General features: G+C 37.0%; 1 protein-coding gene across 4 annotated transcripts in view; it reads right to left on the minus strand.

Moving 5' to 3' along the window:
- BRINP3 (BMP/retinoic acid inducible neural specific 3) overlaps positions 1-22,332 on the minus strand; it is a 201,626-nt gene that overhangs the window by 51,012 nt on the left and 128,282 nt on the right. For all 4 annotated transcript variants that reach the window (XM_090145908.1, XM_090145911.1, XM_090145909.1 and 1 more), the window contains exons 5-6: positions 7,805-7,910; positions 3,289-3,525 (exon numbers count right to left, since the gene is read on the minus strand). In XM_090145908.1, the coding sequence (XP_090002034.1) occupies positions 3,289-3,525; positions 7,805-7,910 (343 nt within the window). The remainder of the gene's footprint in view (positions 1-3,288; positions 3,526-7,804; positions 7,911-22,332) is intronic.

Here is a 22,332-nt window from a genome sequence, read left to right on the forward strand (position 1 = left end):
AAATCTGTTAATAAATGTTGAACAGCTTTAGGATAGATTTTCAATAAGGAAACAGCTGCTTATCTTGAAAAGGTGGTACCTAAGTCTGAAGGCCAGAAGATACGATAAGGAATAAGCAGATGGCTCAGAGTAAACAGTTTAAAGTAGCTCTTGTCATTTCCTTGAGAAAACTTAAAGCATACCTCAATATTACAAAATTATATGAGGTAATAGTGATCAAGTATGTATTTCTGGAGGATAAGTAGAGATGTGAAAAAGCCAGCAAAATTTATGGTAAGATAACTAACATAATGCTTTAAGTTCTCTAAAAAGGGGTTTCAGTTGCTAAAAGATGCCAGAAGAAATAATAAAAGAAATAAAATCTGCAAATCTCCATTTAACAATGACCAATCCTGAACAGGAACTGTGTTTGGTTATCTAATCTCTATTGTTCATAATCATTACCAGCAAATCCATACTGTAGACCAGAGTCATTATATAAGAAAAACAGGAAGAAATCTTTCATGTAATTTTCATATAATGCTTTCCTATCAACCAATTTTGAATTAATCTTATGTATATATAGACATGTCATACTAATCTGTTACCTTTATTCAGTTGTAACTGTAGTGTATAGGGTTTTTGACCTTTTAACTAGACACAATTTTCTTTTCTATCTCCCGATTTAAAAGGCAATGTAGTATTTGAAAGAGAGCAGTAAACCCTGGAAAAAATTGATTTTGTGTTTTTGTTCCTCTCTTTCTTCATTCTTCTTTTCTTTCTCTTCTTCCTTCTTTTCTTTCTTTCTTTCCTTCCATCTTTTCTTTTTTCTTTCTTTTCCTCCCTCCCTTCCTCCCTTCCTCCCTTCCTCCCTCCCTCCCTCCCTCCCTCCCTTCCTTCCTCCCTTCCTCCCTCCCTCCCTCCCTTCCTTCCTCCCTTCCTCCCTTCCTCCCTCCCTCCCTCCCTCCCTCCCTCCCTCCCTTCCTTCCTTCCTTCCTTCCTTCCTTCCTTCCTTCCTTCCTTCCTTCCTTCCTTCCTTCCTTCCTTCCTTCCTTCCTTCCTCCCTCCCTCCCTCCCTCCCTCCCTCCCTTCCTTCCCTCCCTCCCTCCCTCCTTCCCTCCCTCCTTCCTTCCTTCCTTCCTTCCTTCCTTCCTTCCTTCCTTCCTTCCTTCCTTCCTTCCTTCCTTCCTCCCTCCCTCCCTCCCTCCCTCCCTCCCTTCCTTCCCTCCCTCCCTCCCTCCTTCCCTCCCTCCTTCCTTCCTTCCTTCCTTCCTTCCTTCCTTCCTTCCTTCCTTCCTTCCTTCCTTCCTTCCTTCCTTCCTTCCTTCCTTCCTTCCTTCCTTCCTTCCTTCTTTCCTCCCTTCCTTCCTCCCTTCCTTCCTTCTTCTTTTCTTTCCTTCTTTCTTTCTATCCTTTCTTTTCTATCCTTTCTTTCTTTCAGTTCAAGTGGAGCCTTTCAAACACAGACTAAATGTAGCCACCTCTTAATTTTAAATGAGATTTAGCTATTAAAAAGCTACCATTTCTCACTTCTAAAAATCTGTTCCTATTGTTATTTTATCTTGAACAGATGGAAGTAAAGATAACACTGACTATAAACAAGCAATTTTAAATGGAATATTTACTTCCTCCTCAGGCTAAATTCTGTGGTCAAATAATGTGCAAGATGACAAGTGAACTCAGTAAGTTGTATAGCTTTTTATATGGGGACAAAATTTTTCTCCATATTCAAATAAGTATTTTGCTGTATTTAAAGTAAGGAAGGATTAGAATAGCAGGATGATTAGAAAGTAAATACACTTGTGTGTTTAACTTTCTGTGAATCTGGAGGTCATAAGATTCAGTGCATGGAGTTCATTCATTCCACTGCACTTTGTAGTAGGTTATGGGGGCCAGTAGTGAGTGCAATGGATTACCCTGTTCTTACTTTGACTCTAATTCCTAGACAACAATTCTCTCAGTTTGCAAAGCAGTAAATGATAGCATTACTCTAGAAATGCATGAAGGTGTTAAAATAGTTATTGAAAAAATGTTGGGTTAATATTCACAGAAGTGAAATATAATTTAATTTTTTTATAATCAGTGAAACGTGTGATCCTCCAAGCAGAAATATTCTCCCAGGAGAAAATTCTGATATCTTCATATTGTCATATAAGAGTAAGACTGAGAGTTGGAAAAGGACCTGAGATCTTCAAAAGCACTTCCAATAGAAGTTAAAGTAACTGTAAAACATAACAGATATAGGGACTTTTGAAATTCTTGAATTAAGAAATTAATCTTTAACAGCACCACAAATGTAAATAAATGAATGTACACTGATAATGTACTGTTCACAGTTAAGTATTGCACAGATATTTCTTCTTCTCACCTGTATTCTTCCCATAATCAGAGAAGTCATTTCCCCCTCTCTGCCATTTACTCATTCTCTGTTTTCCATACAACTTAATTTAAATAGCATTTTCTGCTTTTTCTATACTTTTTCTCACCGATTTCTCTTTTTTCTTTACTATTTTTCCAACGTCTGCTGAGCTCTCCTTACTTTTCCCACCATCTGGTTAGACAGCTGTTACTGATATTACTGAATGAAAACAGTTGTTCAGAAGCTGATCTTACCTGAGGATCCCTATGGAACAGAAAGTTCTGATGAGCAGGACAGGTGAAATGATGCGTGAAACAAATCACAGTGGTTTAGAGAAAACTGATGTGGCACAGTATAGGCAACATGGGTAGGCCCAGTTGAAGCAGAAAACATATAAAGAAACAAGTTACCAACTACAGTTGAACTATTAACTTGATGGTAAATCAAGGGCAGGCTGTGCCCAACGTATCCCATCTCTGGAGGGATGGGATGAAAAGAAGTACAACAGAAACACCGACCCAGAACAGAGGAATGGATGTGAAATGAAGCAGCTGCTTTAGCTGCATGACAAACTAAAAATTCAGAATACCTTTTCAAACAATGTGCAGCCTTTGTTTCTGGTTTGTTCTGCTTTCTGACTCCTCTAGTAGAAATCTCTCTCCAAAAGGGAGCGAGTCCTTATAGCCCTGGACTCCACAAAGCAAACCACATGAATTTTAAGCACAGCCTGCTTAGACTCTGATGTACTTACCCAGACTGGTCATCACGAGGTGAGGATAACAATTCTTATCAGAATGTTTTAATAATTAAGACTGAGGTCCGGGATGTATTTAAGAATATGTTTAGCTTTAGATCTATTAACCATTCTGGAGACTTCAGATGTAGTCTGTTGTATAAATAGGTTTTATAAGATACAGTCAAACAGACAAAAATCTTATAAAACATCTCACCGGATTCTTCAAATTCACTGTTATATGCATTCCAAGTTTCACTTATGCGGAGCAGGTTTTCTTCCATGGCTTGAATGTCCATGTAGGGACAGTTGCACTCAGGGAATTTGGGACCACACTGACACCAGCAATCATTGTCCTTGCAGATGAACTCTCCCTCTGAATTGCAGGCAATATAACTCAGAGCTGCCTGGACAAAATGTTCTTGCAGGTACTCAGGCAGGATGACCTGAAGACCTTAAGGAAATAGAGTAAATATTATGTTATTAAACTCAAAAGTCAAACAGATTCCTGTAGCTACATAAGATGGTTAAAAATAAAAACTAAAATTAAGTTAAATAAGCTACAAAAAGAAAAAATACAGGAAAATTTACATGTCTTTCTAGCATTTGCACTATGTCATGAATTTACTTGCCTAAGAATTAATTTAAGATATACATAGGTTGCTCTGAAAGTAATGCCTCCTTTATTTCCATGGAAACTACAACAGCAACAAAAAGCACAATAACACTATTTGATAGAGCAAATTCTCAGCTACAAAACACTTTTTGAGCAGTCACCAACATTACCAACTCATTTTCACCAGCAATGAACAAGAGCCTGCATGCTACGTTCATAAAAAAATGTAGCATCTGTACTAGTGGACGTGATTCACTGTTTCACAGCTGCTACCAGTTGTACGGGCAGTCCACCTTTCATTAGCCTGAAGAGACAGAATTAAGAAGGCGTGAAATTCATATTATACCACGGGTGTGGTTGGACAATCCAGATAAGATTGGCAGTGTGCTCCACAGTCTTCAAACAAGGCCTGCGTACATCACGTTGCAAGAAAAAAGATGTCTTTTCCTCTGGCCTCACCTTGGAAGTTCCAGTTTTCAGCTTAGTCAGCATCAGAATGTAGCAGTCGGGGTTAATGATTTCCCTGGGTTCTGATGAATACAGAATGATCACTCCTTTCCTATCTCAAAAAACATCACTTCCCACTGAGCGCTGTGTCTTGAACTTGTAACTGAATGGGGAACTCACATGTCACCACTCCACGAACTGTCATTTTATTTTCAGCTAATAATGGTGACACCAGGTCTCATCACTGCTAATGATGCAGTATGTCACCTTCTGCCTCATATTGGTTCAATAGGTCCTGACAAACTTGCATACGGCATTCTTTCAGTTCTGGGACCCAACTGGTGCAAACTTTGTGATATTCCAATGTTGCCACCATGGTTTCCAATGTATTGAAACCAATCTTCACCTTCGTACAAAGTTTTCTGGACATAATTCACCAAGTTATGCAGATGAGTTGATTGATGAATCACCATTTTGTGGTGTGACGGCTGTGCTTTACTGCTCAGAGCATGGCTGCTCTTGCTGTCACCATGGCTGAACACCACCACCCACCCCTCACTGTGCTCACATCCACTGCTTGGTCACCATTAGCACTCAGCAAATATCAATGAATGTCAACAGATGCCATTTTTTCTGCATGAGGAATTCAGTTCCACACTTGGGCTTCCTATGCACTTCCATGTCTGACCCCTGTCAGACTCCTCTGCTGCCAGCTGTCTCACAGCCACAAAACGTAATCGAATGTTGGTGGGAAGGTTAAGCCTCTATTGCTATACCACCAATATTAGCCTCTGACACTGTGGGCCAACATAATAAAATAGGAGGCATTACTTTTGGAGCACCCCTCATTTATCTTACACTTCTGTCTTAGTATGGAACATTCATTCCAATAGCTAGTAACCTGTATTCCTCAGACCATATACTAGTGTATTTCTTTCTGGGGGAATTGTCAAAAAGAGAAATAGTGGATTACATCAACTTCTCCTTGATAGGAGACTGAATGAGGAGCCTCTGCTGTAAGAAGTTTTCAGTATGGAAACCTGCAGATAAATTACAGTCCTTATACTAGAAGCTAATATAAATTTTGAGAGTGTTAAAGGGAAATCTGCTTTGAAGACAGCAACAGTGGAAGTAAGGAAGCTGTACAAGCAGAAAAAAGATCTGGAGGTAAACACTGGACTTATTTTCCATGTTGGCTTTGACACAAGTAGATATACCTGAAATACAGATATGTTCAAATTACTCTAGTTATTTCTCCATGCTTCTGTAGACCCAGGCTAAGAAGAATTGGAAAATCGAGCTAGAAGGAATTTTAGGAAAATAAAATTAGCCATATATTTCATTTCTACACATTGACATACAACAGCCTTTTAACCAAGTGTTTTAGAAAAATGTGTGCAATGATTCCATATGAAGTGTAACTATGTCATTTTGTGCAAAATCAAATAAAGAACAGTTTTGCTATTGATTTTTTGAGTGTATGGATTTATAAAGTGGTTTACTCCTATTTCATCTGCCAGTACCTCAAGCAGACCTTGCAGGATGGACCTGATCAATCACTACAGAAAGTCCTCTGGCTTCAGCATGCTTCAGAACCAGCTAAAACCAGCTGTTTTCAAATAGATCCCTCCTCTCCTAAGGGATTTCAAATTGCTAAGAGACAGTCTGCTGGATATTCTTGGTAAATATACAAAATCCTGAGAAAAAGAATTCATTCATTCAAAGAATTCATTTCTACGACAGGTTTAGCATAGAGAAGGGAAGGATGTTGGTTGATTAAAATTCTTCTGCTATGTCTCAAATCCCTTTGCAAAGCATTTTCACACTTCACCATGCCATGACATGTGGAGGTCTTGCAAAAACATATGTTGTACTGAGGTATCAGAATAAAAATTTTAGAATATTTTTGACCAGAACTTTATTCATCTGAAAACAATTGACCATTCTTAATATGATTTCAGTGATGGGAATGTGTAATTTTATATAGAAACTTTGTTAACTACCTGTAACTCTTAGTTCTTTGGCTACAACAGTCAAGCAATAGGAAAAAAAAAAAAAAACCATGAACAAAACCAACCAGTGAAATACACTGTAAATTTTGATTTGTTGGTTGTGATTACTCTGAAACAAATATAATCTCTCTGGAAAAAGTGGAGCTTATTTCTCAGTACATTGGTTATTTGTGAGATATGCTTCTCTTACACAAGCACTTGAACAATTTCATAGAGATTTATTCCTAAATATTAGGTAAATAAAAATATATCTGTAACAGTAATTTTATAATCTTTCCAGGTAGAAAGCCATATTATAGATGCATGACAATATTATTAAAAGCTGGTCTGTTTGTGCCTTTCTCTGCCTTATATCAAAACGTGTAAAACTCTTGCTACTGTATTATACTTTTTCAATGTACAAATGTATTTTTGAAAAAAACTTATAATTCTGACAGAAAAAGAAAGCCCAAATAAGCAGCCCTGTCTTGTTCAATTCCTATGTGATAAGCATGAAACAGTTTTAGCAGTTCTGTTACTACATTTCTCATGACAATCTAATGGCATGTGTCAAACAGCTCTCTGACTGAAGCAAAGATTAATTTCCAAATTTTAACTGACAAACATCATGCAAATTCTGGAGACCTTTAAAAACAGTGAATGATTTATGGATACATTCTATTCACTACATTCCAGTGAAAATGACAATTTCTTTTGAAAAATACGTATATTTTTGGTGAAATCATGCCTTTTGCAGCCTTCCCACCTAATGGAAAGAGAGAGGAAAGGCAAAAGAGACATGGATGTACAAAACAAGGTAATCTTTCCCGAGCAGCCAGTCTTAATAATCAGCAACAACTTCATGCTATATGTCAACTATATGTCCAACTCATGTATGAACCAATATCAATAATTTTTACAACTTGAAATAACTGTTTAATTAAGACCCATACTCTTCTGTCCTTGAATGTACAGTTAGGCATAAACATATAAATCATAGAGAATTTAGTCTGTTTTCACAGCAGTAATTGAAAGTTGTTCACATTGTATTTGTGTAACTGAAAATGAACAAATAAAAATTAAGACAATTACTAGAGGCTCACTTTCAACAATGCTTAGGTGCCTAATATGCAGATATGCACTTACTGCAGTTTATTAAAAATGAATCAGAAGTGATACCATTTTACACGTTTTTCCAATAAGTGAGATGTGTAACCTTATGGGTTTTCTTGTAAGTCCAAGAGGAGCCTCTGCACTTTGCATTACTCAAGGACTTTGCAAATCTATGCCCTGTTCCTCTGGTGAATCCCACTCCAGTGGGACGATGGGTTATTACTCAAAATGTGCAAAGCAGGCTAAGCACAGGAAATGTCATTCCCTGCTTGGTAGAACCTATTGGAATTTGGGCTTTCTGAAAGGTGAGCAAGTCATTGCTAAGTAGAGATGCAAAATGTTAACAGCATTATTCAGATTATTTTCTGATGGGTAAAGAAATTTTTTTCAATTTGAATGGCAGCATGAGTTATTGACATTTCCTTCACTTTGCCTAAAATGTAACTATTGCACACACACAAAAAGAAAAGATAATGACCTTTTATGAGAAGGAAAAAAAGAAAAACAAATGCCGTGATGAATGTCATCCTGTTCCAAAACAAATTAATGAAATTACACCTACATACCTTGCAACTGAATCTTATTTTCAGGACTCTGAACCAGAACAGAACTGACAGAATCTAGGTTGTCATAGTTACTGCAGCCAAGAGGACCAGTCCGCGTTTCTGTTACCTGATGGTAAGGGAATGGAAAAGCATTTGCTGCATTATTCAAAACAGACTGAAGAGTTCAGAAGCTTGTTTCCTAAAGTTTCCCTTTAATTCAACTGTCTGTATATTTCAGACTTAAATAAGATGAAATAGACTATTGTATACAAGAAAAATAAGACTGCAAATGTTTCACCAGTACAACAAACTTGGGAGAGTGCTATTTCGATAGCAGGGCACCACTACCAATATTTTAGGTAATCAACATGTGATGATGATTTATTTCTTCATACTGTGGAAATCAAAATGAATTTAACAAATACAGTCCATAAAAATGCAGATTAAGATTTTCACTGATGAAAATTGTGCACACAGAATCATAGAATCAATCATGGAATCATAGAATCACAGAATGCCTTGTGTTGGAAGGGACCCCAGGAATCATCAAGTTCCAGCTCCCTTGCCACAGGCAGGGCCACCAAATTCCAGACCTGGTACCAGCCCAGTTGCACATGGCAATTCCTTGTTGAAATCACAGTAAAAAAATGGACTTTTTCTGTGTAGCAAAGCAAGATTTAGAAGTAAAAACTTTTGATGAGGTACAACATTTTTCATCTAGGAAAGATCTACATAAGGTTAGGTCACATCCTGCCTGTTGTAATCATGGGGTGTAATCACAGGATCAAAATACAGCTATTTGTATCAAAACAATAACTGCCACAAATAGAGCTTTATTTTAACAGCTAAGGATTGTGCTTGTTAGCACACGTAGTTTGTTAAACATTTAAATACATTATTAAGAATAATAGCATCAAAAATAATAAAGAGAAGTGGTCCACATAATTTATGGATTATATAGATGGTTCTTAATTGTCTATGAAACAATTACAAAAGCAAGTTTATTTTTACATGCTACCTTAAATGAAAAAAAAGAAAAAAAAATAGGGCCTAGTTCAGTTTCTCAGCAATGAGGTGCTGCCACTTTTGAAGCATTGCTGTGATGCCCAGAGGGCTGGCTGGCAGCAAGGCAGTATCTCAGTGATTATTTTAGCCTGTATAGGTAGCAAGATAAAATCCTAAATCCTGAAGACAGGTGGGTATACCATAATCTCACTATTATTCTTTTTTTTTTTTTAAGTGGACTGGACGCTGTTGAAAACTCATGGCTTTTGATTCTTTCTCCTTAGTATCAAGTCCAAGCAGAAAGAGGACAGTAAAAATGAAATGAAACATAAGCAGAGCTGTAGCAGAAAATGTTGGCCATGGGAGATCTTCCCACCTTCCTTTACTGCCAAAATACAACCAATTCCTCCATCATCCACCTCAACAAGCTGCTCCCAGCTACTGTGTTGGAACTTCCCTTCTCTCTTTGCTTTGCCATCCTAGATGTCTTTGACATTTATCTCTATTTGTTGATTTGTCTCTGAATAAAGGTGATTCTGTCATCTGTTACTTCAAGTATTATATTCTATGCCAAATCTCCTGGAGAATAAGCCTAAGTTGCAAGGTCAAAGAGCTCATTTCCAAAATATGAACCTCCACCGAGCATTAGACATCTAATAACTCGTATGAACAGAAGGAATCCTATTTCAATAATCTCGTTTGAAAGCAATATGGAGATTTGCTAAAAAAATCCATGAAAGTTTATGTTGCTTAGGATCACCAGCACCAGTGTGAATGGCTGCAACTGGATCACGATGTCTCCACATTGTTTCGTATTTTTCAAGTCCTAACCTTTTCAGAAAGTAATGTGAAATCTTGGGCTATTCACTGGCACCTTTCTGTCACTTTGAACAAGTATTCCTGGCAATGGAAAATGAGATCCTTTGCAATGCCAGCAGCCTGCAGAGAGAACACACAGAACTGGCTTCAGCTAAATCTCTTAGCAGAATGCCAACAGCGTAAGGAAATGAGATCAACTCAGGATCTCTCTTTCCTGCACACATTTGGCAGTCTTCAGTATTTATACCGGGGCCAGATTTACCTTGTTTTTTTGCTTAATCATCCAGAATCGGTGTAAAGATTCTTGCATGGCTATCAGATTTGGCTGGGAAGTGGGCAGAATGACAACTCTGATTTACCCATGATCCTCCAGTTCCCTCCTTCTCCCAAAAGTGATCTAAAATCCCTTTAGAAAATCTGATTTTTTTTGTTGCACACCCACCTCACATAAGAAATCCTAATTAGTTCATATAACAACAAAGATAGTATGTACATTAAACAAGATAAACAGTCAGAAGACAGAAAAAGAAGGATGAAGGTTGTTATGAATTTTGTCCTAGTTCTGAAAGATTATACTCAGCATATATGCATGCAATTCTATTTACAAAGATCCATTTTTTTTTTTTTAATCTTTTATTATAATTTTCAACCATCTGTCCATAAAGCAATCCAACTTCATAAATCCTTATGAAATGGAAGACCTACAGAAACAATTCTTACTCATTCTTTTATTCTTCCGGCTCTTGGCATCACAAAATAAAGAAGGTTAGTGTCTGTGTAATTATGGTGTGCCATTTTGTTCATAAAGGTTTATTCTTCTCTTGGATGATACAAGACACAGGTAGTGATGACTGTCGTTTTGATTAGGGGAGTGACAGCATGTGGTGTATGTAGGTGTGCACAGAAGCCGAATGGGAAAGAGTTTATCCTTAAGCTACTTTTATTTATATTTTTTTCTAAGGACCAGTCATACAAAATCACTCAAGAGAGTTACTTCTGTCTTGATCCAGCTGTTAATAAAATCACTGACAATTTTGCATGTTTTGTCTGTGATAGAAAGAAAACTGCAGTGATAGAAGCAACACTGGAAAGGAAATGGCACTTCTTTAATTATCTTCCAAACACAGAAGTATGGCTATATTCAGCCTCAAGATCACAGCTGAAGTGTTTTGTCTGAAGGCGTACAATACAAAATAAGGCAAAAACAGGAGAGGGCACGGTAAAATGTAAATGCAAAGAATTTTTTAAGATGCAAGCATAATCCAGAAGTGATTGCAGATGAACAAAGAGCACTGTAATCACTTGTTTCATAAGAACTAGACCCATAGCCTGCGAAGAACACTAACTTACAAAGCAAAATACAATAGACCAAAGTTATTTAACAACCAAAAGCCCATAAGAACCAGTAAACAAAATATGTGTAAAACCATTTGACAGAAACCAAGCAGGCTATTCTCAAGTGCATTGTTTTCAAAAATTATCACAGCACAGGTTTCCCTGGGCAGCAGGGTTTTCAGTTCCCAGAAATAAACCGTAACATTTGGTATTAATGAGGAAAATGCCTACAGTTTTCAGTCAGTTAAAAACTCATAACCATGGTGATAATGACCCGATTATAAGTGCACAGAGAACATACCTCCCAGCACTTAAGCAGAGCTGAATTCTTGTGATATCAGTGGGTAGTATTTCCCTGGGAAACTGTACTTTTTTTTGTCCACAATAATTAAGCCTATAGAAGGCTTTCCTAATAAAAAAGGAACACATTTCTGCAGAGATTTTGGTCCTGGTGTGTCCTTTCTATTGCACATAGCTAATGTTCCTAGCTACAGGCCCAGGCAGAGGCAGTGCACTGTCTTGCATAAAGGACAGTCCTCTTTATGAAGATTCTTTGAAAATGTATTTGGCTTCTAAGGAAGACAACTAAGCCAGCATAAAGGAGAATGAGACAATGCTAGGAAAATCAAAACAGAAAGCTGCATTCGTATTCATATTGCCAACTTTAAACATTAAAATAGTGATTTAGAAGAAATTCCTTGCATTTATGTGACTTTAGTGATGGAAGAAGTTCTCTCGAATGACTGGTACAATAGAAGGATGAATAAAGTTGTGCAGGGAGAAGAAATCCAAAGCAAATACAAAACTGGAGTGGCTTGATATTTTGGAGGATCGTCTGAGGAAGAGGAAAAACTGAACTTCTCATTCAATATAGCTAATGAACCATTAGGTAAAGCCAGATCCTGCCATTATCGTTCACACTAAGTCCTTTCCTCCATAAATCATTCAGTGGGATTAATTGCATAGTAACAGTATTTGGCAGTTCCACAAATAATAGAACTCCCTAGAGTAATTACACATTATCGTTAATCAGATGTAAGAGTCAACCGGGACACAACATCTTCCAGTAGTGCCGCAAGGGGCATGGATCACCTCATGATGGTAGGCAGATGTCTATAAAGGGTGAATCACACCTCCGGGCTACAAAACCTAGTATATATGTGGCCTTGATATTGAATAGAAGGGTCACAAGATGCTGTCTATCTCCCACAGCCCTCCTGCCCCATTGCAAGCCCCTCTCCACAGCTGCAGCTCCAGCCTGGTGCTTCTTCTGCGGGGGCTCCATGGCTGCAGCCTCCTGCGGGCCACATCTACGGCTGCACCATGGGCTGCTCCACATCTGCAAAGGAGATCTGCTCTGCGTGGTGCCCACGGGCTTCTGCTCTGTGCATGGAGAACCTTCTACCATCTCCTCCACGATGAAAACTTCTGCTATGTAATCTCAAACAACTTTTTTTTTTTTTCTTTTTTTTGTTTTCTCCCTAGATTCTGCAATTTTTATTTTTATTTTCACAAAAGCACTTTTCTTTCAGCACCTTCTTTTAGCAGAGAATAATTGCTATAGTTACTGTTCTGTTGCCCTTTGTGTGTCATTGAGCATAGTAGGGCTTCCACTAATTAGTGCGTAATTGAAATAACACAAATCATCTGAATGTTCCAGGTACTGACGCTTGTCATGCTAGCAGCTAGATGAACATTTAAGAGAAGCTTAGATAAACCAACAGAAATCACGATGTCAGGACTTGGAATAACGTTTTGGGAGGGGAAGTATTTATTTATTTATATTTTTATATTTGTCAACATTCTAAAGCCGTATCTGATAGGCATATAATATTTTCTATACATTTTCTGTTAGCATGGTCCATACTGTTAGTATAGGTCTGACTTTTTCATTCAAAGAGCCCACTAACTCAGATGACCTGGAATCTCTCTTATTTTTTCTGTCAGAGACAGTAAACTTAATCTGCCAGCAAATGAAATAAATTGCACAAATTTCATTAACGAGGCAAAGTGGGATAAGGACTTGCAGGTTTTTATACAAGATGGTGATTTTTTTAAGGCTAACTGTTTACTTTCATCTGATAGGGAGCAATCATCTATCAAGTCTCTTCTCCACAACTTCAGAGAACAATTTATTATCTGTTAATTCTAGGAGGACCTATAAGAACATCGGGACAAGCCTCTGAATTTATGCTGTGCCACAGAAAAAAAATAGAGAAGAAACTGAGCCTGCCAGGGCTGTGTCAGCTCTGAGCTAGCAGAACACGTTCATAGGTTAAACAGCCTTCTAAAGATAATTAAAGTAGGGATGGAGGAGGAAGGAAAAGATGATTATACTGTTCCATAACTCTGACTCTGCAAATCACGCAACAATTCTGTTGCTCTGGAACTCGAAAGCGAGGAATTCTCCCAACTGAAATCACTGGCAACATTGACATGTCTGACACTTGGAGCCACGATTTTCCCTTTTCAAGGGTGGTTTAATTTACACTGCGTGTCAGACACCACATTCCTATGCATCTGTATCTGCAGCAACAGGGAAGTCCTGACAAACAGAGGCTGTCTGGGACCAGTGCAAGAGCCTTTATTACCTGCACTTTCAGCCTCACACAGAGATGATAGGCATTCATTTTTCGTTCTAACTAGTTTTTTCACTAGAAATATGTGAGAGTGCAGTTCTCTTTTGGAAAAGTAATGTACATCTTAGAAAAGATGCAATAAAAGCTGAACATTTTGTTTTAGCTTACACTTAGATAGTGCTGCTTGCCTATGTCTTACTTGTATGAACGCTTCTATTATTTTTTTCACAACTTCTGTTGGTTAAGGAGACAGCCGAGCAATAAAGAATAAATGAAATCTGTATATTCTACTTATAAGATAAAATTAGAAACAAAGAGCGCAGAACAGGCTACAAATCAAAACAGCATTTAATGCATAAAAAAATCACAAATTATCTGCAAAACACAAAAGCAAAAAGCTGTACTGAAGCAGAACCTACTTCAGAGTCCTCTCTCTTCCAAACCCATTACAATTACTATACAATAGACAACATCTCCAAAGGAATCCTGGGGCACCTCCTGTAAAGGGAGACTGTTTGTTTTGCCCAACTGCAAACCCACTCAAGAACTTTACAGTATTGGCTCAGTTTCTATGCACCATGTTGAGCGTATTTTAGATTCTTTATTGCATCCCCATTCGTTTTTACAAAGACAGAACCACTTTGTAATTCCTAAGACTCTCAGATATTATGAGTAATAATTGTACTGCAGTTGGATGGAAAATCATTTTCCTAATTTGGGAAAAATGTACCCAAATGATGTAAGTCCTTCCTTCCAGAATCAGAATACAAAGTCAAAATCTTCTATTTTGAAACCACAAGAAAAAAAAGGTCAGGATCATTGTAAAAATGATCTGTAGACAATTTTTGGACCACCTTAATGTGGCCAGCTTTAAAATTACATATGTTAAATTTAAAGAAAAAAATATTTTTTTATTAAATTATAAAAATATTTGCTAAAGGTTACATTAGGACTTGAAATATAAAAAAGAATAAAAAGAATTAAAGCATTGAAGCCCAAAAATCAGAGTGAGGGCAGCTTAAATAAGATCCAGACTTCACACAGAGATCCTATCCATGTTTAAATATTTCCGTGTAAGTTTAAAACCTAGTTGCTTTTTTTTGTACAATCCTTGAAAATTTGCTAAATTAAGCTATCCCCAGGGTTTTTATTTCCTCTCCTTGAATGCAGTGCAACTAAGCTACTGATTTATTCTTGATGTCCGTAGCACTGCAGTTCCTAACACTGCCCCCCACATACTTTGACATCTGAAGCAGGACATTTTACACGTCCGCTTTATTTTACCATGCTCCAGTCAAACCACCCCTTATGGGGCTGTCATTCCAACCTCTCAAAAGAAATCACATTACTGTCCATAATATGCATGTCTGCTGGCTTGCTCTCCGTCTGGGTCATATGTATGTTTTCAGGGATTTATTTTTAGGTTCTGTCCTTCTTGCTTCCTACTCACTCATTCCCTCTGGTAAATGGCTGTAACACTTTTGCCCTCTCATTGGTACTGCCAATTCTCAATATATAGTTTTTGCAAAATTACCAGTTTTATGATACGCTTTATTATACATTTTCCTGCCTAACTCCCAAGTTATCGATAACAACTAATGTATAATTTAATCATTAAATACCTCTCAGCTTTTCAAATTAAAGGGAAACTCTTGACTAAAAGCTAAACTGGTTGTAGAAATATGCAAATATGAAAATGTGAATTCCTCCAGTGTTAGCTGAATAGTTCAGCTAAATTGCTCTGTAAGTCTGATTAGTTACACTGTTCCATGACTATTATGTAATTTAATCTGTGGCAAAAGTGATCTTTTGTCTTTAAAACTCACAAATTCATGAAAAAAACATAGGAAGAATGTTTGAGGTTGGAATCTGAATCCAAATTTTGGTGCAGTAAGCATATCTATATGACAAACATAGTACACGGATACAGGTAATATGATTCTTATTCAAAGTAGGCCAGTAAGACTTGCCAACTTCTTTGCTACTTAATTTTTAGGAGACTTCAGATTCAGAAATCGAATCTCTTGCACTTTTTTTTTTTTTTTTTTTAATTAAATGCACACATTCCTTGTTAGATACTACTTGTAAAGGAAAAAATATATGCAAATATTTATCATAATTGCACTGGAAACTCCAATCGATATCAAATTAGCTAAAGAATAATAAAACATAGGACTAAGTCTTGAATCGGTTTTGAAGTGTAGACATTTCCTTGTATTTTCTAGATCATTTAGGTGAGGTAAGGGAACAGTGACCATAATCAAAGCAAACGTAAGCAGCCATGAACTCTCTTCTCACTGCAAGACTGAGAGCGCTGCTGCTTAATTTCATAATTGAGCCATGGCTTATATATCACCCAAGTTGTTGTGACAGCTTAAATGGTGAGATTCTTACAAGATATAGTAAATCTCAATAGCATTTTGGCTCTATGCTATCCAAGCTACTTCTACAGGCTTGGGTGTTAAGAAAATCTTTATGGGGTTGGGGATGGGGGATAAATACGACAGTGTACATGCCAGTGGTCAGAAAAGTGGCACTTATCATTTACTGTAATTGATCTTCATAGGGAAGTTACTCATAGGTACATCTCCCCAGATTTCTTATTTCTGTTCCAGATGCTACTGTTCAGGCAGCAGTGCCAGTGTTGACAGGATTGATTCAGACAGATGGAGCAGTTGAGGAAGAACCAGGGAAGAAAGACTGGAAATAAGGCTTTTTATTTGGGATATCAACTCGCTATGTTAGGTCAACTTTCTGAAAGCGTGAGGTGAGTTTAAACAGGCAGGTGTAAATACACTGAACCTTTCTCTTCTCTGAGGCTAAATTTGATCAAGTTATAAATATTCACACTGTTCTAGGTAAAAGTCTCTATAATAAACCAAATACTGTAATCATTAATTGATTGTATATAATAAAAAAAAAATAAAAAATCCAATAATATTTTTAATGCAAACGGAAAGCATGGCCAAATAAACATTTTCCAGCAAAGATAAAAAATTAAAAGAGCAAAGTTCCCCATGTTTATTCTGAAACAGAAAAAGAAAAGCAGACCCACAAATCTTATCATTGCACTTTAACCAAAGATATAAATTGCTTTGCATTACATAACATTATATATTATATAATATATATATTATTTATATATATATTATTTATTTCCTACAACATTACATGTGGCTCAGCATTGCTGTGAATGTCATATTTCAATGCTTAACAAGATTAAGAATAAAGTCTACTAAAAGAGACTGGAATTAGATGGCAGAAAAATTATTACTGTATATCTTCGATCTGTTCTCTGCACCACTTTATCACCAATTATTTTTTGCACATTAAGGATTTCATGAAAAGTCAAAGAAGAAGAAGGAATTATTTTCATTTTCAAAGCTCTATTTCTTCATGGGGAAGATATATTTTCTTAAAAATCTACCAGATAGGAGACTGTGACCTCTATTTAGTAGGTTTATTAGGACTGTTAGGAAAACAAATTGAACTAGCAGTATAGCTCTGCTATGGCATTCTCATTTTATTTTTTCAGGAAGAAAATATCAATGGAGGAGTACTGCATCAATTTGAAATGCAGCAACTATTTCCTGGAAAACAGTATTAATTTGGGTAATCTATAGAAAGAAAATGAAAAAGAGTTTGATAAGAAGATTGTGGTTGAGGTTGTATGGAGAAAACCTTGATCTCAGCCATATCAAACTGCGCATAGAGAAACGTTATTGACTTCATTGACTTCAGTAGAACTTCTTTATTGCATGAGGTTAAAATTGCACAACTCAAAATTAAAAATACTTTCATTTTGAACTCTTAATTCAGTAATAGAATCTATAAAACAATGATGAAAATACCATCATTTCAGACATGAAAGAGCTGAAAATAAAATGTAGTAATCACAGAAAATGTTCTGAATGAGTAAAGAATTTTTTTCTTAAAGCCAGCTTCTGTCACTGCCTATATTGACATTATAAGCATTATGTTTCTAGAGCTTTCATTATAGTTATGCTGTAGAAATTTAAATCCTGCTGATGTGCTGTGTGAAGCCCTGAAGGTAGAAATAATTCTGAGTTGCAGAAGAAAGCAGTGATGCAATTCTCATAATGAGCTGCCTCTAAAAGATATAAACATGATGTATATTTTCAGAGGTGTTTTGTACCATTAAATTAACAGTTTCAAGAGGGATACAGCAGTTTTAATTGTAACTCATAACAGCAAAATACATGAAAATATCTTAAAAATTCTATTTGAAAAACAATACATACACTGAAATCTTTCATTATTCATTATCTTATTTTCTGAAAGCTTATGGCTTCTGAGTCATCTGAGTCTCCATTATCCTCCATTATATTCTTCCTAATCTGACCTTGTGTTCATACATGCTGTTGATGTGTGGTATCCATTATTTCCTTGGGTTCAGAGGTAGTGGAAGATTCTCCGAATTTTATAGCCCTTTCTTGATGTTTTCTGACCTGCTTTCAGGCAGCAGCTGTCAATTAGGGAGTTCTGAACTACATTTCTCAGCCAACACAGAAACCACTGCACAACCAAAGGCCAAATCCATGAAAATCTGACTGCCTCAAAATTAATTCTGGAATGCTCCACCCTTAATGTATGTACCAGTATTTTCACTGTTGATCTTGCAATGTTAAAACCTTCCTTCTTTAATTTTCTGGCTGTTTTCCTTTGGTTTCAGAAGGGAGGGGAAGGGAGGGGAAGGGAGGGGAAGGGAGGGGAAGGGAAGGGAAGGGAAGGGAAGGGAAGGGAAGGGAAGGGAAGGGAAGGGAAGGGAAGGGAAGGGAAGGGAAGGGAAGGGAAGGGAAGGGAAGGGAAGGGAAGGGAAGGGAAGGGAAGGGAAGGGAAGGGAAGGGAAGGGAAGGGAAGGGAAGGGAAGGGAAGGGAGAATCTGAAGAACTTTTTTAAATGATGGCAAGAGCTGTGTGAAAGCTGTTGAAGACTCTTGCTTACATTTGTCGTTTTGTAGCCTGTCTCAGATTGGAGTTTTCCTCTCCTATCTTTTCCTCTCCTCCGCTCTCCTTCCCTCTCCTCATCTCTCTTCTCCATAGAATAATTATCTAAAGCCTTTCTGAAAGATCTGTCCTAGCATCTGCTATATGTGCCATTTTGTTGCTTTGAAGATATTTCACGCTGTATGACCAACTAGGTGGCAATGTTATAGCTCCTTGCACACATTCTTCTATGCACTTTATTGAAAATATAATGAGACAATGTGGTCTGTATTAGAGGCTGCTAAAGTACGTCGTGCTGCAGCTGCTGTGATGCACTGTGCCAATTATGTTGCTGAGTATGCATTCTGTGAGTGTTTAGTAAAATGTGACTGCATTAACTTGCTAGTTCTTCCTCCCCCTCCCTCCATTTCTCTTACTTGGATAGTGAGGGTCAGATATTCAAAGTAATTGTGTTCTTTTACACCATATGAAGAACTGACCTCTACACTACCTTTGAGGGAAAACAGTTGTGTAGTTTCTATTTAATTAGAACTGTATTGTCCAAGTGAATTAAAGTTATTTTTAATTTCATCGCTTTAAACTCTCTCTCAAAAAAAGGCAATAATTCCTTGATCTTTACATTTTGTGTATTCTTAGAATTATTTAATAATAATTTTCTATAATAATTATCTGCAGATAATTTGGTCCAAAGATCTCCAGCATCTCCCAGACATAAATATACAAAGCCTTATATAGTTTAATTTTGCAGTGAAACAAACACAAATTCAGTGCTGTGCAGTAGCATGTGGTACCAAGATGACAGAGATACCAGAGATTGAACTTCAGACAAGGAAGGGAAGTTCAGGGTTGCTCCTTAGCAAATAAACTCTGTTGTGAAATGCAATGTAATTGTTTCAGCACAGTATTACAGCACTACTGTCATGTCGTGTTCAATATTTCACATTTTTGTTAATATACAAGTTCTGTTGATGCTAGCTGTATGTACTAGCCTCTGTGCCATGAAGCATGGCACAGTCTGGCCAGGCTCAAAGAACAGAATATCAGCTAAGCTCATATTACTAAAAGGCCCTTAGGAAGAAGGTGATGCTCAAAACTTAGTGGAAATTAGAAACCAAAATTCAGTTCCCAGTTGGGCTGGCAAGATAAGATAATAACCCAAATTTAAAACTAAACATTTATACCTATGCGTATACATAGTTGAATTGCAAAGCTTCTAAAAAACTGAGATTTTCAAAGTAGCCTGCAGAAGTACTGAATTCCATGGGAGTTTGCCACCTCAAGATGAAAGATTCATGCCTTTTCTTTGAAATGATTAATTAATATCACCATAAGTACCTGATGCAGAAGATACAAACTTCTGAAGAGGGACAGTGTCTTCTAATGTGTTTAATTAAACTCACATTTACTATTTAACTTCTTCAATGGAGTCAACAGAAAACTGACACATTAAGCATTTCCAGTTCAATGTTTCTAACTGTAATTTTACAAGTTAAAGCTCCTCCTGGGAACGAATCTTTGAGCTTCCCAAATTCTGGTCACTTACAAGGCTTGGGTCTTAAATCCTTACCACAAACTAAAAAGAAAAAAATTCAGCAAGAAAAGTTCAAGACCTAAACTTCAAAAGCTTTGAAATTTAGCAACAAAGAAAAATTGTGAAAATGTTTAGGATTCTTCAGGAATTTGACAAGAGAATGAGTCTTTATAGCAATTCAGCATTTCCACTTTTGATTACAGCAATTAGTTGAGCCCACAGGAAAGCACACTCAAATAGGAGATATGAAAGAAAACAAAAAGAAGAAGTCAAGCTTTTTCAGACCAAACAAAGAAGCAAGCAGACAAACAAAAGGTCTGGATTTCAGCATGAGTTTTGAGTGAAAAGCTAATTTCATTACATTTAAGTTTCCTCTCTTGCAGCCTACCATGAGTTGTTCATGGGTTAATTATAGGTAATCAGATATATTTACCATTACAATAGATCCCTGTTATACACTATTTGTAATCTACAGTTTTCCAAGAAAACAAAGTGCTTAAATTTCTAATAGTTAAAAAAAAAGGGGGGGAGTTGGGGAAAGAAAAAGCAAATTGCACAATAAAATTTAATTGAAATGAGAGGGCAGATTCTCACGGATGGTTATTCATTCTCACTCAGATGGAAAAAATGGGCTGTAATTTGGCTGTAAATAGCTGCTGGAAAATTCAATTTATGCATCTGTTCTGTTCCCTCCTGTTCTTTTGATGCACTGTAGCTGTCCTTCAGCTGCTTGGACTCTAAGCTAACACCTACACTATTTACCTTCCCCAACTCTCTGAAACATTTTCCCTAGAAATAAGATCTCTTCTGGGATGTAAGAAGATATCCTCCAAAACACAGCTAGTATAACACTTCATTTTATTAAGCATCAGTGTTATAACTGCCTGACATAAATGTGTTTATCCCTTTGCAACATGTAGCAATATTATTCAATAATATTTAATCTTCCATGCTGTCAGTGTGTTTCTTATCTTTTCTGCATAACTTCACTCAGAAAGCGATTAGCACATCCTCACAATTATGGTCCTATAAAGCACCATGCTCTTCTCAACACAGCGCTGCAAATCCTAGACAAGGGCAGGCAGTGGTGTGAGCTAACTCTCATTGATGACAGTGGTAGTTTGACAGTGGCATCTGACAAACAGGACTCAGGGTCACTTGTGTAGGAGCTTATACTACTGTGTCTCCCAACTGTTAAGAGAGCAGAAAAAAGTTGGGACACTATGCATAGCCCTATCCAATCCACCCAACACTGAAAAAACTCCTAACTGAGTGCTAGGAGGATGAGTGCTTGACCTCAGAGTAGTACAGGTCATTCTGCCACTGGGCAGCAACGGAACACATTGTTAGAATCACAGAACGTGCTAAGCAAAGTTGTGAACTTCAAGTCTTGTTTATACCATCCATCAATCAGATGAAGGGAAGAGATTGGTCATATTGATTAGAGTCACTGGGTAGTTCTGGGTCTTAGGTCATTTGACCTTCCCCTGGACCTCTGATTGTGATTAGATCTTCAATAGATTCAAATTAGCATGGCTGTACACAGGCAAGAACAACACTGAGTAGGAAGAGCTGGGAATATTGCTTGTTAAAGGTAACACAAATAGAAAGAAAAACATTTGCTGGCTTTATTTGTATTATGCTTCCATAAGTTTAGAGGATTTTATCAAATACGAGGAGCTCACACTCCGTCATCCTAATATGCATGTTAATAGGGAGACTTAACAGCTGTCAGTGCATCTGAAGAGAAATGTTCATAGGAAAAAGCATCTAAACTGAGCATACAAGAGAAGTAATGTTGGGTCTGTAATATTTCAAATACAACAGGATATGCATTCATGTAAATATATATGCAAATTATATGCAGCCCCGAGGCTCTTGGAGAGTTTCCAGTGATGCCCTCGAGGCTGCAAACTGCTGATTTAGCATATGAGCCTAACTACTATCAGTAAAATGCATGCATTAAAATAATATTGGAAGAATGTACGTATCAGGGACTTTTAAATAAGGTAAATATTGGTATAGGATCTGGATAGCTCCTATAAATATTTGATTTCCAGTTGGAAAATATTGTGATTTTGTGATTTTTCCTCATTTTATGTGGAATAAACAATGAAAACAATGGAAAATTGTGAAGCTTTAATTAGTTGTGCTCATGTTATTTTTGAGGATAATTATGCCACAACTATGAAACTTGATTACAAAAAAAATTGATTGACAAACTTGATTCATTAAGTACATCTCTTGTGCTCCTAACAGTTTTTGGTATGAATAAGATAAATAGGAATTAAACATGAAAACTCGAATGTTAGT

The sequence above is a fragment of the Phasianus colchicus genome, chromosome 9 (genome assembly GCF_987193195.1).
Source record: "Phasianus colchicus chromosome 9, bPhaCol1.hap1.1, whole genome shotgun sequence".
NCBI lineage: Eukaryota > Metazoa > Chordata > Aves > Galliformes > Phasianidae > Phasianus > Phasianus colchicus.